General features: G+C 42.6%; 1 protein-coding gene across 1 annotated transcript in view; it reads right to left on the reverse strand.

Annotated features, from left to right (window-relative positions):
- EYS (EGF-like photoreceptor maintenance factor) overlaps nucleotides 1-19,180 on the reverse strand; it is a 396,345-nt gene that overhangs the window by 338,446 nt on the left and 38,719 nt on the right. The window contains exon 7 of the mRNA XM_088665821.1: nucleotides 508-679. Within this exon, the coding sequence (XP_088521947.1) occupies nucleotides 508-679 (172 nt within the window). The remainder of the gene's footprint in view (nucleotides 1-507; nucleotides 680-19,180) is intronic.

Raw genomic sequence — 19,180 nt, forward strand, 5'->3', positions numbered from 1 at the left:
ATGTTCAGTCCCTGGTATCTGCAGGTAGGGCTGAAACCCTGGAGTGTCACAGCCAGTCCTTGCAGAAAATACTGAGTTGGCTAGACAAATAGTCCAGCTTGGAAAAAGGAAGCTTCTTATGTTCTTTGTTCCTAAGTATTTTAAACCTCCACACATATGCTTGAGCTCCAAAGAAGAATCCTCTTTCAACCTGTTCGCATGCAAAGGCTGAAGAACTCCTTGCAAGTATATTAAAGTCTAATTAATGCACAGTTATTGAAAATTACTTTATGTTATTGCACTCGAATGAAAGAAGAAATGAGATAATGTACCCACTATATTGCATTAGCTTAAACTGGCAACATCTGTCATCCTTTAACTGTGGCTGTACTTTTACTTTATGGAACAGCATAATTAGAAGTATCTTCAGCAACCTTCCCTGACATTAAATCTTAAATGTTGCTAGTTCTTCTTCCCCTTCCCCTTCTTTTCTTATGGGTAATAATAGTAAAAGATGAAAATAGCCACCTTCCATGAAGACAAGGCGCTGACAAACATTCATCAGCATTTGTTTCGCAGTTTATTCCAATAAAACCACTTCGGCAGTAGCACTTATAGTAGCTGATGCCATCGACACAGCTTCCATTGTTGAGACAAGGTGCTGAAACACATTCATCTATATCCACTTCACACTGGTTGCCTGGGGTGGGGTGGGGGGACACATAAAGACAACAATACAATCAAAACACTATGTACTTTAAAAAAAGCAACATTTATTTATATATGGTGGGCGCAGACATTGTATGCATTTAAGCCTGCTGCTCTAGCGTAGATGTACTGGTATATAATTAAGCTACAGCAGCACAGCAGAGTTTCTTAAGTGCAAAAAAATACCATGGAAGCAACATTAGACAACGTGAAGGCTGCAATGATGCAGACTGCTCATGTTCTAATGCAGGCATAGGCAAACTCAGCCCTCCGGATGTTTTGGGCACTACAACTCCCATCATCCCTGACCACTGGTCCTGTTAGCTAGGGATGATGGGAGTTGTAGTCCTAAAACACCTGGAGGGCCGAGTTTGCCTATGCCTGTTCTAATGTCCCCCCTGTGGCAATTTAAGACACCTAACTTCAGAGATCATTTCCAGAGCAGTGTGGGATCTAGACACTGGGAAGACATAGGTACACTAATCTGGGAATATATGAATCGGGCCCTGTTGTCACCATGGAGTTCAGCCTCACTGGTCTTTTCAGCATCCCTGCAAGTGCTTTAGCTCCAGTATTAACCCCCCTATTTCCTGGGCAGTGTGCTAAGCAATGACTTAAGCACACAGAAAAAGACAATTATAGTTTGCATGACCTGTATTCTTTGCTCACATGCTATCACATGCCACATTCACTTTACATAATGACAGGAGAACCTCAAACACACAGATACTTTTCTCATCCTCTAACTTAAATCATGCCATCCAAAATCACACCCTGAATTTAGAGCCTTGGGGAACATTCTTGGAAGAGAGGGGAGAATGTCTGGCCACAGCTACCTCCTCTCCCAGGGGTGTTCACTTGACTTCCCTATACCCTTGGGGAAGTCGGAACTGGTACTGTCCTAAGTGGACAGTTGTGAGTCCTGTCCCAAGTGGACAGATGAATTGAGTCCTGTCCAAAACGGACAAATGTAGATGGTCCTTCTTAGTGAAGGACGAATGGTTAACCAAAAGCCTAAGCCAACACTCGAATTAAATTGTATTTAAATAAAGTTGTGGCCAAAAAATTAATGCCAAAAACCAAACCTAAAATATTGTGTCTGTTGTGAATTATTAAGGTGGGATTTCTGGTAAGCCTCGTCACACAAACTAGATGTACAGAATCAGCATGATTCCAAAGATCTCCATGTATTTTACTGAGTTGCAGGTAAGCAGATTTTTTTCCTTCCTGGTATTATTAACTGGGGAAATTCTTCAAGTTATCTCATTAACACATTGCTAAATCATATCAGACAACATGTAAATAAACCCAATGTTGTTGATTTTATACATATTTCTGTATGTATGAACACAATGTGCTTCATATAGCATCCCGCACAACAGAGGAAAAAAACACCTTATGTATGATGTACAGTAAACCCGTAACTTAGGTGGGGGTTACGTGCCAGGGATTGCACCTAAAGCAAAAATTGTGTATAGTCAAAACCCATTGGGTTCAATGGTGGGTGGGATTGCCAAATCATTTTTCCTGGAACCCTGCCCGCTTTCCACCCCTTTATATTTATTTATTGATTGATTTGCCACACATGTAAAGCTGAATGCGCACAAGTTAACCGGGCATAAATTGTGGGCTTACTGTACAGAAAACACATCTGTATGCTCTCCTGTGTGCCAAACAAGCTACTTTCTCCCCCACAGGCCAGCAATAGGAAGATACTATACATATATTAATCAAATTCCAGTAGGAGGCTTTCTTGATCTGTTGTTGTAAAGATGATGTGATAAAATGCTGTTAGTATACAGACAAAGAAGTAGAGCTCCACAATACTCTCCTTTTGAGCATCTGCTTCACCTGCATAAACTCCAAATACTTTCTTTTGAAGTCATTCACTTCTGTACATCAGAGGGTTGAAAATCCTTCTATAGTGTCAAGCTTGCAGGGGATGGGACTTCAAAAGAACAGTCACTCTATCTCTCTGGTCTTTGGCTATCCCACTGCATATACACTCCAAAACTAAGGCAAACAATTTTCATCCTACTTCTCATGTTTTGATGAGGTCATAACGGCACTCACTTCCCATACATACTATTTTTAACTATTTTGGACTTTCAGTTTGTCACACTTGCATATACATCTCATAGTTTATAATTAGTTGCAGTGCTAATATTAATTAGGAATTGTTTTAGGAATTGTGTACATGATCTCTCACATGCTACAACTTTCTCCCTCTACAATTCAACAAGTGCAGCCCTTACAAAAAACACTAAATCAATCGGAAACACTAAATGAAACTGTCACAATTAAGGAAATCATGAATATATCTGATTAGATCTATCATGAAAAAAATCAAGTTCCCTTACTATAACCTTGCAGAGACACTATTTCTTCCTTTCACATTAGCCCAGTTAATGGAGCATCTCGTGTACAGGGTGGAGGTCTGTGTATTGAGAATTGGGGATGGCGAGTTCAAATCTACTAATTTACTCTTGTTAAGGATAATATTTGCAGTATCATTAATCATTATCATGCTCAGTAGTGGGCTTGCAATATCCTGCTACTTTAAATTAATCCTGCACATGTTTTACCAAAAAAATTGTGAGCTCACAACTGATCTTTTAGATGCCACTGCACAATACAAATTGCACTTGATTGGAAGACTTAAGGAGCCAAGTCACAGATTAGTTACATTACCACCACTTATATGGCAGGTTTAAGTTAGATTTTTAAAAAATGGTTCTTGGACCAAAGCTCACAATTGGAAAAAGAATGATTACAGAATAAGGGTAAACTTTTGTCTAAAATGTATAACTTTTTATTAGAATAGGGAACAAAAGATGAGCTAGTTAAAGATCTAAACCTCTGGGAGAAACTCTGGAAAAATGACCTAAAATTTACTGTGTGTTATTCACTGAAAGAGAGCTATTTGAAAATGATACATAGATGGTATTTAACTCTAAGTAGGTTGGCAAAGATTTATAAAGTAGAATCAGACTTGTGTTGGAAATGTAAAGAAACAAAGGGAACTTTTTTTTAAATATGTGGTGAACATGTAAAAAGGTAAAAGAATATTGGGAAATGATTTATAATGAAATGGAAAAATTGTTGGAAATTGTTGGGGGGGGGGAAATGTTGAAAATTACTTCCCCCAAAACTTGGGTAGCATTCACAGCTTAATTTTTACATGGAATAACTGGCCTCTGAAACATCTCACCTTAATACAAGTTTTTGTCATCCTGGGTGGGGGTCACTTCTAAACTTTATGTTCCTACCGATAATTGTGGTGTGTGTGTGTGTGTGTTTGTGTGTACACACACATTTATACATATATCAAGATACAGCCAAGATATCATATATTAACATGACGATTTGGAACTGACAAATAATTTGCAAATGAAGAAAAGACCAAAACAGAAAATATGCAGAGTTAGGCTGCTAAATTCTTATCAACCCCAATGGGATTTGCATTTAACAGGGAGGTAAGTGAATTGTTGCCCATAACAATTATAATCTTGAAACACAACAATTCATTGAAATTGGAGGGAGGAAGGTTATTCAGGTAGGTTTCTGGCTTCCCAAAGTAGTTACAGTTCAGCGAATGGATTCTGCTGCTGTTTCCAGAGAGCTTGCCACGGGAGGAGGAATAGAGAAGGTATAGATACTATGGTTGGCTGGTGTGTGTGTGTAAGAGAGAGAGAGTTGTGGGTGGGTTCGATTGGTCAGCCACAACACTCGATTGGTAGGTCCCTCATTGCTGGGTTCAATCTGGCCAATGGGATGCAGTCCAAATGGATCAAGGGACCTATATATGCCCATGCGCGTGACTCAGAGTTTCCTCTTTCGGCACGTGCATTCGGAACACCCGCCCACCTTTCCCTATTTTTAGGGCTGTTGTGCTTGACCTTGCTATGCTGTCGTGTGTCATCTGTCATTGGGACAGGGGCATGACAGGAATTTTCCCCACTTGGCTGATTGGCTGTTGCCATTTGGGTTTTGCCTACTGCTTAGCAAATTGTCACAACTTGCAAGGTTGCGGAGAGGCTCTGGTTCAGATTATAGGGATGGGGGAACGCTCTCGCCATCCCTATGTGAAGGGTATTCCGTTAAAGGAATCCAGGGACTCAAATGGTTTGGTCAATCCCTGAGAAGGGGTTGTGCCCATGCCTGAGTCCAGGGGGACATTTGGGTGGCGGACATAGTCCATCCCCGACTTTCCGCTTATCCAGGTGTTCACCCTTGGCTGACCTATGGTGGAGCCCTGGGTCAGCCCTACCTGCAGAGCAGGGAGCTAGTCGAACCAGAGCCTATGCAACCACTCACTTTCTGTAATCAATAAAGTTGTGGCCTAAATTCTGCCAAAAACCAAAACCAAAATTTATTTAGGGGGGAGGTTTCTGGGTCTGAACACGCAAAGAGAGAGAAAGAGAAAGATACAGAGACAGACAGACAGACAGACAGACAGACAGACAGACAGACAGACAGACAAATTCTCTTCATTTTATCTGACTGGTAGGGGGAAAAGAGAATCATACCCAGGGCATTTTTTTTAAGCCGGAACTCACCAGAACAGCATTCTGCCACATTTCAGCTGGGCCTCGCCAGTGGGGGGGGGGGGAAGACCCACTGCACCTCTGGATCGCAAAGAGACCCTCGCTATAGGGGACATCCTATACGGGCTCCGGAGAGGCGCAGGCAAGCAGCTCTTCAACCTCCCAGCTAACAGCTGATGTGTGGGAAAGCTGCGCCTCAGCTGAGCAAGCTCCCAGCTGCTCCTGTTCTCGTGAGCAGGAGAGATGGGTAGGTGGGTGGGAGCTCGTTAAGCTGCTCTGCTCTGCTCTGCTCTGCTGAGGTGCGGAAGCCTCTCTTAGCCTGAGCTGAGCACTCTCAGCAATTGGCCTGGGCGATACATCACCAGCATGAGGTCCACAGCACAATGGCGGCAGCACCTGTTGGTATACTGCAAGTGAAACTGCTGTTGTTCCTTACTCCCCCTGCCACCAGCAGAAAACCCTATGCCCCTCAGTAGAGCAGTATAAAGAAGCCACCCACCCATGCCTCAGCTGCCTCCTCACAGGCAGGGGGCACATGCAGACTGCCTCTTCCTCCTGGGAGAAAGGAGTAGCCTGCCTACTTCCTGCCTGCCCAAGTGGCAGCAGTGCAAACAGAGCCTGACACAGGCTGCCTCTGGCTCGTGAGGAGGACAAATTTGCGTGTGGAGGTCCCCCAAACCACCCCTAAATAAATCACAACGTAGACAGGATTAAGTTTAATGGTTTTTGGCATGAATTTGGCCACAACTTTATTAAATCCAAAACAATGTGAGTGGTTGCGTAGGCATTGGTTCTCAACTGTCACCTAAGGACAGAAATGATAATAACTTGCCTTGTCAACACGGGGACATCCAACAGGGAGAGACGGGGACCGGGGGTACAGAACTCTCCTTCAGGTTCCCAGAGGCATCAATATGGCGTCCTGGCCCCTACCTAGGGGTTACGGACACAGCATAGAGCCCCTGTATTCCTGACCAGGATTTCCCCAACCACTCAGGCATAAACTTGGGGCCAACTAATCAATAAGACCCTTAATACAACCAAAATAACCAATGCCTAACCGCCAACCTTACAAGTTGTGACTATTTGCTATGCAGTAGGCGAAAACCCAAATGGCACCAGCCAATCAGCCAGATGGGAAAAATTCCTACCGGCCCCTGAATACAGGCGACCAAGAAAAGTCATAGCAATGTCAACACAGAGGCCTAAAAACAGCGGAGGGAGGGTGGGGATCAGAAACGCAGCCAAAGAGAAGGAAAAAAAAACATTTCAGTTTATATACCCTAGGGGTTTGACTTACTAAATTGATACATACAATTATGCCCGACAACAGCCCATATCCAATCAAACGGTGGCCACTCATGCCCCCACCTTTGTCACAAGCGTGGTTTGCTAGCCCCCACCGCAAATCGTGCTCTCTATAATGGAGAACCCGCAATATGTCCTTTGGGCTCTGGGGTGGTCCTTCTGAGGGAGGAGCGTTCCAGCACCTTTTGGTCTAGAAAAGAACACTGGTCATGCCTTACTTAAGAAATAAAACTGTCTCTGTTGGGGTGGGGCAGCAGTCACAAATTTGACACAAACTGTTGTTATACTTTCATAGCTCAGCTGCCTTTTTGCTTCATTCTTCTCTGGCAGTTGAGCTCCAGGCCATACATCCAGCTTGCTTGTGAGCAGGCAACATTCCACCTAAACAGGTTGGCAATGGAATAGTCGGCCAGGTACAAGATGTTTACACATTGGGAATGGGAGCTGAAAGTCAGCCCTAGCACAAAACAAACAAACATAATCAGGAAAACATTTTTTTTCCTACCACTTTTACAAGCTTCGTTGGGAGGAATTCGCTGGCATAGCCCTAGTCACTTGTAAGGTGCAACAGGAAAGCCATACTGTTCAAATAAATAAATAAATGCTTTGACCACCTGTGATGGCATGGGCTGTAATCTCACTATGAAGTTGTTACAGTAAGTGCCACACTTTTTAACAACAAAAAAAGAGGTACCAGTACCTCTGGGTACCCCCAGAACAAAAGCACTGCTCCTAACGCTTTGGACTTTAAATTGTCTCAATCTGCTGTCTATGGTAGGTAGATTGGTAAATCTATCCAGTTCGGCAGCACACCTTGCCCTCCTTTGTACTTCCAATGACACTAGTACATATGAACATAGGAAGCTGCCTTATACTGAGTCATACCATTGCTCCATCTAGCTCAGTATTGTCAACACTGGTTGGTTGAGGTTCTCCAGGTTTCAGAAATGGGAGGTGGGATCACTGCAGACCTACCTGAATATGCCAGTGATTGAACCTGGCAGATGCTCTATGATCACTACCCATAACCATGCATGCAAAGAGGCCACACTCTTTGGCCATTTAAGGTGCCAGAGCCTCAGTTCCAGCACCCTTGGCTGGTTGGCTGATAGCAAGAGCTGAGAATATGACTGGGATGTCAGGATTAAGCTCCCCATCCTGGTATAAATCACGCCACATTTGATGAAAGCTTACATACTTTCAAAGCACAGACAAACTAAGACACGGCAGCAGCGCTGCGACTATTTTGGTTCAGAGCTGCCTTTGGTCTTTCAATTCCCTCTCTTGTAAGGTCCTTATTCTTCAATGTCTGGAAGAAACCTCCTAGGGGAGTTTTGGAAGCCACAATCAATACTGTCACTAAGTTGTCACAATGCCTGAAGTAAATTTGTATTTGAGGGAGAGCGGCCAGCTTTAAGAAAAGCAGGGGGAACCTGAAGTGGTGTTGATGGGAAGGGAAAAACACTCTGACAATATAGTTAAAGATACTGATCTAACACATTTGGCCTCTGGTCATTTGAGAAACTCTGAATTTACAGAGTTGCTATTAATCCTGAACTCTGAAGTACCTAGACTAACAAGAATTGCCTTCTATTCAATCTAGCACATCAGAAAACTAAAATCACTTCTGTGGGGTAACATTCCAGGCTTTGTGAAATGTGCATCGATAGCAGCTAGGCTCTCACTGATGGTGTTGTGAGAGTAAATGAAAGAAAAATATAGGGACTTTAAGCACTGCAGAATGGAGCAGCCTGCCTTCCCATGAACAAAAGGATATCCCAAAAGGATATTCACTATACACGCAGATCCCGCTTACCAAACACAGTGTGTTCCAAGGAAATTGTTCATTATGAGCATAATGAGCTGACAATTTGCATTACCTCCTATAGGAACATTTCCAATCCACGATCCCACCCCCTAATTTCGTCCTAAAATGGCTGCAGTAAACCAGCAAAACAGAGACAAAGGGGGGAAACTCATTTGTCTGATCTCTCCTGCTCTCTGGTTTGTCCAGTCTTTCACACACCTCCCTCTCTCCATGGTTTCTGCCTAAAATGGTGGCCACTGACCAGAACAGCACGAACAAGTACAAAAGTGAGGAAACTCCAGCTGTTCAGATATCGGAATCAGCCATGTTTGTAGGGTGGTTTCGGTATAATTCCTTATTTTTAGATAAGGAAATTTTTTGATAGCAGGACCTGCCCATACATTATTTTTATGACTAAATCACTCTGTGGTATTAAGAAATGTCTGCATGTTACATTCAACAAGTGTATAATCTATGCACCTGTTTACACAAATAGTTGAGCTGTACACATGTACAGTAATTCACATATAATGGTAAATAAGTGCAGTCTGTGTACCTACGTATCAAATAACCGAGCTGTACAAATGAACAAGTATACACTCTTTCACAGAAACACTTGTACATGTGTCGAGGGAGCTTGCACCTGTGTTCAAAATGTGAACAAGCCTACATATAGTTCACATGTTACATTCAACAGGTGTGCAGTCTGTAAACCTATGTACACCGAAAGTAGAGATATGCCCTCATACAGTTATACACATGCAATGCTCATTAAGTGTATAGTCTGTTACCTTTGTACACAATAGGTGATCCGTACAAATCAAAAAGTGTGCAGTCTTTTGCATAAACACTTGTACATGTGTAAAAGCAGATTGTGCCTGTGTTCCATGTAATGTGTGAAAGAGCCTGTAGTTACCGTAAATCAGGCGCAGCAGGACCTTATCAGCAGAAGTGCCACCAGTAGGAGCTGATGAGGTAATGTAGATGGGCTCCATTGCTCTTCTGGCTTCCTAACACAGCAACTGAGAAGGAGAGGGGGAAGTGTAGGGAGCTCGGTGTGGTGCATAGTGGCAGGAGCATCAAATCAGCTCTGCCACCATGCGCCAAGCTCTCCCTCTTATGTCATCTGTTCCCTTTGTACATTTCCCCCCAAAAAATGGCAGAATATTGTTGCAAATAAATTTGCAATAGACTTGTAGGTAACATAGTAATGTACACTTACAAATTACGAAAACATCCTAATGAACCATCTTAATTCCTACAAATCACCAATAATCATAGTATACTTTCTGCTCTTCGTGGGTATACGGAATTTAAGGGGGGAACGTTACTATATTAATTGTGCAGTTACTTAAAATTTATAGATGGGTCTTAAAAGAACAAAGTTGGCTTTATTTTATTGCATTATGCTACAACCATGCCTCCTGCAAGTCTCCGAGCAGACAACCACCTTATTGCAAACCCTTCAAAGAAAACAAACATGCCCCCCCTTTACCGTTTCAGGGCTTCAGACTGAGTTAAGTAGTAGCATCAACTGATTACAACGCCATTAGGTCCACTATGTTCATTAAAGTTAGAGCTGGAAGAAATAGCACAAGCATCAGGGTGGGTGATTGGGATGGAGAGAAAAATGCTCCAAGAGACATTTAATTGGAATTCTTTCATTCCATAGAAACTTCTGCAAGAAACAGCAAACATTTAGCATCAAAGCGAGCCGGCAAATGAGAGAGGACAGAAAATCACCTCAGTGCAGCAAGGACAACAAAGAAAAGATAGAAAATGAATGAAAGAGAGCCCTTTAAATCAATAATAAGAAATAATGCAGTATTACTGGGAAGCATGTATATGTATTTGTTTATACTATATATCCCACCACCTAGCCAAAAGTTTTCAGGGCTGGGTACAAATGCAACTACAGTTCAGTAGTGGAGAGTGGGGGTGGGCAATAAATATTTTTAAAGCACAAGCTGGAGTCATTGCAAAGTGAGGCTATCATTAAATACTAATAACCAGGTTTGAACCTGGTGCCCAAATGAAAGCAGTGTGGTTTAACAATCCCTCTTCTTGGGGAACTCTGGGGATTGTAGGTTAGTGAGGGGAATAGGGGTGTCTTCTAACAACTCTCAGCACCCTTAACAAACCACAGTTCACAGGATTCTTTGGGGAAAACCATGCCTATTATAGTGGTATAATAGTGCTTTAAATGCATTATGGGGATGAGGTCTTGAGTCTTTCAAGGTGCCATGAGGCTCTTTGTTCTTTTTTGCTGCAACAGACTAATCCCCCAGGAAACAGTTAAACAATAGTTAATAGAAGTCGTGCCTGAAGGGAGCCATCTTGCTGTGTTCATTTTATCAGCCAAGTCTCAAAAATGTCCTCAAGACAAGACAATTACCATACAAATGAGCTTGTTGCGTGCTTGGACCTTGCTAGCCATGTGTATTTGCCTATAAAATACAGCGAGGGTGCTTATGAACTGGCATACTGTATGGTCAGACAGGTGCCTCTTTCTCCCTGGCACTTCATGAGATCCATAGAGAATTCTGATGGGAAGCGGGCATCATCAGAGAGAGGAAAGCTCCGTCCTCTGAAGGGCTGGCAAAAGGGGATTGTCAATAGCTGGGTCGTAATCAGTTAATTCATTGCATCATGCACTTAGCCTTCATCAGCAACCAGAATGTTGATCTGGTTTAGGCGCACACAAGTTGTGATCCACCAAGCCAAACATGATAAAATTCATAGTTTTTGCTCTCTGTGAAAAATGATGGGGTGGTCAATCCCCACTTCCTGACTAAAGGGGAGCACTGGGTTCAATACCAGCTGCAGGTGTGGAAGGCCCTTGGACAACACTCTCTCTTTCCTTCAGCGATTCTGTGACCTGTTCTCACTCCCATTATCACCAGCTGCTCCTTCTTCAATGCAACAGCCTGATTGTTTGTGATGCACAGAGCTGATAAGCAATTGGGCAGCTGCATCTAGCACTTCTCCTTATCACCACCACCGTTTTCTGGGAGAAAGTGAGAGGGTGAATAAGATGGTTTCAACCAAGAAGAGAAGAAAGGGGTCCAGGGAACTTGTGTACGTTTCCTCCCTTCCTGGACCCTCAGTAGGTGCCAGACCATTCAGATCCTTGTAAGTTTCATGAGTCGGAATATGTGCCGGATTGTCCTAATTTAAATTCATTCACACCAACCAATCCAAAGCTTAAAAGTGGTCATATTTACAGGCACAAGGACTCCAGGACACCCAAAAGGGTTGGGACCAGCTCCTTGCACAGCTTCTTCTCCCCACCCTAGGTGTCTGTTCCCTCCCTCTTAACGGGGAGGGTAGATTTCCCTTTAAAACCAGTGTACCTTTTATTCCAGTTCCAGCACTCCATTGCCATGTGCCTCACTATATTAGCGGCAGCAAGATTTTACTTCCTTTCTCATATACGTGTTGAATAAAACCCGGCTGATAAGGTTGTTGAACCTAATATGCTATTGATTTCATCTTTGAAAGATTTATTGCAGGTTAATGGCCAACTCTAAAGGCTTAGAATTTGTATTTTGAGGTCATTTACAAATTTATTGCAAGGAATTATTTTAGCTTAGTGATATTAAATCAAATTAAATGGTCGCTGTATGAAGGGGTGAAATTTGAAGTGTGGGGTCAGCTTGGAGGTAAATATATTTGCCCTGTTTTTACACAGCATAATACTTCACAGGTCACAACTTTGCCTTGCAGCAACAAGAAGAAAAAGTGACTAACTTTGCCAGAAATGGGGACTAAAAGTCTAGAAATATTTGCATTCAACAGAGTTCGGTTCACGTAGGGTGATAATTTTTTAAACATTGATTTAAGTTAAATGTCAAATACTGCCTATGGAGCATCTCAGGGCTAGATTTGTCCTTTAATCTGAAAAGTGGTGGTAGGAACAATGTGATCCTTATCACTTCAAGAAACTTTTTGATGTATTCTCTTGCAAACTTTTATTTCCAGCACCCATGGTGTGTGGCATTAAAATAAAAGAGGATATCTCTAATATGTCAAGATTATATAGATATTTGTATTTGGTGGGTAAGAACTATTAGTCAAGTTCTTTGGTTGTCCCTCACCTCTTTTTACACAAGGCTGAGTGGAAGCTACGAAAAGGCACAACCCAGACAAAGATTAGCAGAGTTAACTCCCATAGATGTGCTCAAAACTCTTCCACTGGGAAAATATTCCACTGAAATTCACCAGGACTTACAAAATAAGAAGGTACTGAATTATGGTTGGATTATATTTGCACCTGTGCTTAAAATACCAGGAGAGTGAGGTTATCCCACAAATTTCAGAATAGACTTTTGTGCATTTGTTACACAAGATTTTACATGCCAGATTTATGCAAACACCAACAAAGAAATTACTCCTCTGTATGAAATGTCATCTTGTACAAAGTGGCATTTGTTAGTATTATCATAAAGTCTGCACAATTAAAGGCTTACAAGGATGACGAAACACATACTTACCAAAGCCGTTTTTTGGGGGGGGATTTTTATTCAACAGACAAGAGCTCAGCAATATCTCTCAGCATATTCTCAAAAACAAAACACTGGTCTGTCACTGAGATATGCCTTGTGGTTGGAAAAAAAAATCATATAACTGCTAAGCCTCACATCTGAAATTCGTCACCGGTGACTCAATATCCCCTTGGACGTTTGGCAACATAGGTATTGGGCTTTTAATACCACCATGTCTTGGGTGATAATGGAGCACAGAGGTTCAGTTCATCAATCACTCTGTAGCTTCCATAAAATTGCATGACGAGTGTACGCAGGCTGTCAGGAAGTTTGTGACCTGGCAAGGTTTGTATGGAGCTACTGACAGTAAAAAACTGAAACAATACAACCCACCTGGATAGACATTGCCTAGAGCTTCAGTCAGAGGCGCCAGATTGAGGGGACCCAGCGTGTGGCGTGTGTGATGTCACACAAATGACATTGTGTTGCCCGGAGAAGGCTGAGTGCTCTGGAGGAGCCAGCTGCACACGCAACACTCACCACGCATGACAATGCCCCTTTCCAACAAAGACTGAGGGGGTTGGAGACACACCAGCACATTACAGTTGGCATGCCCGGCCACAGCAACTGTAATTTGTAGGTAAAGATAAAGGACCCCCAGATGGTTAAGTCCAGTCAAAGCCGACTATGGAGTGCAACGCTCATCTCACTTCAGGCTGAGGGAGCCAGCCGTTTGTCCACAGAAAGCTTTCCGAGTCATGTGGCCAGAACGATGAAACCGCTTCGGGTGCAACGGGACACTGTGATGAATGCCAGAACGCATGGCAATGCTGAACCAGACCTATGTTTTGATTGTTGGGCTCACTAAGTGAAGATGACTACGGAATTAAGATATCTGAAGAAGTGTGCATGCACACGAAAGCTCATACCAATGACAAACTTAGTTGGTCTCTAAGGTGCTACCGGAAGGAATTTTTTAAATTTTGTCACGAAATTAACAATACTGATAGAATTGTTTATCTGCATGTGGGTTTTTTTTCTTTTGAAAACTATATAGTAACAAGCAGAGCAACATACTGAACATGCTACATTTGTGCACAGCTCTCAGATTCAAGGACAACCTCCCACATAAAATGCAACATGGTTTGTTTTGTTTTGTTTTTAATGTAAGTCACTGTCCTGAAATGATAGTGAATGGGCTTGCTCATTTCTTCTTTGATCTACTTCTAAGGGTCAGTTTGATCACTAGCATATAATCACTTAACCACGGAATGCTGAAAATCTCCCAGAGACAGAATAGGCCTAACTGACTTATGTGTTCTGTTGTGTTTAGAGGCCCTTGGAAACAATTAGCCTCCTTTTATTTCCTGCACATGCATAGCATTATGCTTTTTTAGCCTTTAGGTGGTAACCTTGACACAGATTGACATTTTCAGAATAATTCCCTAAGCGGTGGGAAATGTATGGATGATAAACAGAAGACTTTCATGGTGACATCCAATCAATGCTCATTTTGTTCCTTGTCCCCTAATAGCTGTGCATCCAGAACAATGTGCATTACATTTTCATGAGAATTTACTGATATAACTTCATGCTCAGCTGCTGCAATCTGCTTTAGCATTAAAGGTAGTATTTTCTTTAATATCCAGAGCAGAAGCAATGGACTGAGCAACAGATTTGGGTTCCCTATGCGCTGGTAACTACTTCAGCATACAAGTTCTTAAGCATATTTAGTGTCATCTGAAGACACATCAGAGGCCTAATTTGGCAGAAAATGTAATCACTCCACTTCAGCGGGGGGAGCTGAAAGGTACACTCCTGATTAGTTGTTTGATATGTCTGTTGGTTGCCTATGGTGCAGAATATATATATTTGATGTACACATACTTGACTTTTCCTGCCCTTTACTAATTGGCTAATGAATTAGACACTTGGCCTCTTTAAGAGTTTCAGCCAGTGAGTTTTAGATTTGATGTCACTTACTTAATCTGAGGGAGCCAGAACTTGGACTTACAATTTATACTATAGCAATTATACAGCATGTTCATTGCTTGTTTTTCCATCAACTTTATCTAATTTATTAGATATCACATGCATAAGCCATATGTTTTGGGGCAGGTGGGAATCATGCATTATAATTATTATTTTTAAAAAAGTACGACACAACTCTAAGTACATTTACTTGCCAGTACATTTTACCACAGCTAAAGAACCATAATACATGTCTTTAAAATACTGTATTCATTAGTATATGCCTTTTATGCACATTTTGGGGGGTATTTATTTCAAAGTCACTTTTGGTTGAAAAGGTCCATTGCAAAACTGGGCAAAATCAAGTAGGTTGGCCAATTTTAAAAAATCTTTTCAGTTAAAGCCACACAGGAGTGTATCCAACATTGCACAAGCAGATTTCCACCCATTTGATTGGACTTCCCCTTCCCCTTAGCCCATGCATGCCCCATAATCTGCTCTGGAGGGTTCCCCAACCTGTTGGAGCAAATTTCGAAGCTATTTGCAGGTGGCAGGAGAGGAAGAGGGTAGTTCCATTGGAGGTCAGTTATACAAATGAAAGTACCGCAGTCATTCAGCAATCACATAATATGACTACTTTCAGTCATTAGCAGGAAACCTGCCTTTCCCCTTTGTTCTTCTCCTGCCTCAACATTTGCTTTCCTAATATTTGTTGCTGCCACACGTGTTCTCTGTGCTCCTTTGCTGATGCAGCAGCATGTAGATGTGCTCTCATACTCGCTATTGTAACAAAAACAGGAAAGCAACAATCTACCTGAATCATATAATGTGCTCCACCAGAGGGAGGTGTGGAGGTTGACTACACAAGAACGGGCCCCTTCAGTGGTTGCTCCTTGTCTGTGGAGTCCTCTCTCAAGGGAGATGTTCTTGGTGCCATCCTTGTCAATCTTTAAGTGCCAGGCTAAGACCTTTTAGTCTTCTCGGGCTTTGGTAATTAAGTTGCCTCCTACTGTGGAGCTCATCTTTAAGGGGGTGGTAGACAAAAAGTAGGTTAATAGGTACCGCTCTGGCGGGAAGGTAAACAGCGTTTCTGTGTGCTGCTTGGGTTTCGGTGTTCCGTTGTGCCAGAAGCGGCTTAGTCATGCTGGCCACATGACCCGAAAAAACTGTCTGCAGACAAAACACCGGCTCCCTTGGCCTGTAAAGCAAGATGAGCGTAGCAACCCCAGAGTCGTCTGCAACTGGACTTAGCTGTCAGGGGTCCTTTACCCTTTTTAGACATTTCCTAATCAGAAATGTCACAGGATGAGCATTTTGTGTATTTTGAAGTGTTTTTTTAAATAAAAAAGCTGGTTTTATAATGTTTTTGTTTGTTCTGTTTTTATCTTGTCAAATCACTTTTAAAACCTTTTCTTGTCTAATAAATGATGACAATGACGATGACAGTAATATTTTTACCATGCCCCCCTTTATACATCATCAATGTACATTGCTATAGGAGTTTCCCCCCTGTATGAATACATACATTTTGTGAGAGATGCCCAGGTGTTTTCACCAAAATCTCGCCACCCCAATTTACTAAGATTATGAAAAGGGACATGATTAACTCAGCAATCAGGGAAATGATCTTCAGGAAACTGATCATTATCTTAAATTACATCCAATTTACTTATTCACTAGAATATGCTCTAATTTGCAGCAAAATAAAAATATGTATCAATTTTGTTTACCTATTTTGTAATAGTATGTTACAGAAGAAGTATAGGAAGATTCTCTTTTAGCAACTTTTGCATGGAAGTGCTGGAGGTAGAGGCGCTGCTATGCTAAAGAAAGCAGGTGAACCATTTTTCAAAGAAACTGTTATAATCAACTAACAAGAGCTACTGAACTTGTCCACCTAGTAGTTTAGACAATACAGTACTCTCCTCTAACTTCTTCCTACATATCAGGGTGGAAGTAAGATGGCATCTTCCTGCTCCAACTACTGAATGTGCCTGTTGCACCACTAGACAATCCACAATGGATATATGATAAATTCAATTTGCACAATTTCCTCTCAAAATCTGAAAACTGAGGCTGCTAGCCAACTCCCCTCCATGCTAGGCTGCAGTCATTACTCCACCCAGCCCAGCCTCCACCTGTGGAGTCTAGTACAGAACCTTATTTCACCTGCAGGTGTGATCCTCTCCCCACCCGTCCAAGGCAGTCGGCAAGAAGTCCTGAGCTGATTCCATTGCTACCAATTGATGAGACCAGAACCGGTGCTGCACTAGATCTAGGCTGCGTCAGGAATTTTCCTGCGCCTCCCTTCCTCCTCACCTTGCATGAGTGTCAGGGCTGCAAATTGTCTCTTAAGCCTTTCATTTTGCTGGCTAGGGTTTGGATCACAGTGCCATCATGCCATTTGGGTCTATTCAATGAACACTGAGTTTTATGTGTATATTTGAATGTTATACCTATGCTTGGGTGACCGGGGAGTGAGACAGGGTAGCCTAGTGGTACATGGTGGAAAGCTGGTGGCTGTCCAGCTTCAGGCATGCTTGGATGAAACTCATTAAATTGTTCCATTCCAGTTTGCCTTCAGGTCTGGCCACAGCACTAAAACTGCTTTAGTCCCCCTAGTGGATTATATTTAGCAGGCTTTTAATACTCTTGACCATGGTATCCTTCTGGTGTATCTTCAAGGAGGTGGAGGTTGAGGGCATTGTGTTCCAGTGGTTCCAGTCCTATTTCCAAGGTCATTTCCTGAAAATAGCTTGACAAGGTATCCCACAGGGTTCCTTCTTGTCCCCTATACTATTTAACATCTATATGAAGCCTCTGTAGGCTTCCCAGATTGGGAGCGAAATGCCCTTGATATGTGGATGTCATAAAGTTCTATTGCTCTGTCCCATCAAAATTGAGAGAGGTGCCTGAGGTGTTTGACCAATGCTTGGAGGTGTTGATGAGCTGGATGTAGGACAATAAATTGAGGCTGAATGCAGAAAAGACAGAGGTGCCAAGTGTTCTGATTTCTTAGACCTAGAAGGTGGGATATGACCTGTCATGGACAGGAAGACATTTTCCTGGAAAGAGCAGGTCCACAGCATGGAGGGGGGAGAGTAACCACTGAATCCAACCTTGTTACTGGACCCTCAAGTAGATTTGGTGGCTAGGAGTGTCTTTTCCCACCTCCAACAGGTTTGCCACCTATGGCCCTTTTTTGGACACAAATTGCTTCACCAATACACTCCATGCTCCTGTAACGTCTAGACTGGATTACTGCAATTTAATTTTTGTGGCAAACCAAGGGCCTTTCTCCCACTGTCATTATGACAGGCATCTTGCAAGTAAAGGGATTATTGCAGATGGCAGGATGTGACAATGAAGCTAACATAAGAATACGGTATCAGGAGTGTCCAAACTTGGTTACTATATGCGGTATATACGGTAGCCCACTGATAGCAGGAGACCAAACTTCAGAAATGCCAGAAGAATTTGTCAACAGAACACTTTGTTACTGAGCTTAGTGCAAAAAAAGGGAAACAAGGGCTCATTTGTTGTGATAAGAGCGACGCAATGGGTGGGTGGGTGGGTCAACATGCCCTGCTATGACACTGATTAGGCATGCCATTATGGATGGATTGCAGCGAACTGCAAACCCACATTAGCCACGCATTGGTATCAGCACTGTAACATACATTCCTTCCCTCAGTGAAAATGCCACATGTAATGAGAAGCACTGTGAGCTAGTTATGCCCATCCTCTTTAATATTAAATGGGGGGGGGGGGCGAAAGAGGATGAAATTTGACAAGAGGGGCGAGATGTTCCTTCTGAACAAGCCATGCTCCAAACGGCATGACAGCTGGCACTCTGTAAAGGTTACAGGTTGTCAGCATTACAGTATTTCATGTCTAATTTGGTGTTACATGAATTCATGCCTTTCTTGTTAGTCACAATGTATAACCAGGCCCGCACTTCTAGTGGTGGTTACTCAGTCTGCTGGAAATGGTGAATCACCAGAGTGTCAAAAATAACCTTGTCAAGCCCCAAGAAGCAAGCCTCACAATTAGAAATTCAGAAGAGCAGCACACTTCTGCTTACAGATATCAGGCACTGAGATTTGACGGTGTTATCCTTTTCGCAATGACTAGTCTTATGTCTGCGTGCTTTCCATAGCGTAACCGGAACCCTCATGTACTGCACAGCCAGGAGTGAGATGCAACTGCCATAATAAAAGCCTAGCCGTCGTCTTTCGTGTGATAAATCAGGTTGGGGAAGAGATTTAGCTACAGCTGACTGAAAGGAAAGCAAGTGGGCCTAAAGCAGATGATGTCGTGAATGATTAGCACAGTGACATGAGGGTGAGTGAGTAGTCTAGGACCAACATTCACAG

The sequence above is a fragment of the Zootoca vivipara genome, chromosome 3, assembly GCF_965207765.1.
Source record: "Zootoca vivipara chromosome 3, rZooViv2.hap1.1, whole genome shotgun sequence".
NCBI lineage: Eukaryota > Metazoa > Chordata > Lepidosauria > Squamata > Lacertidae > Zootoca > Zootoca vivipara.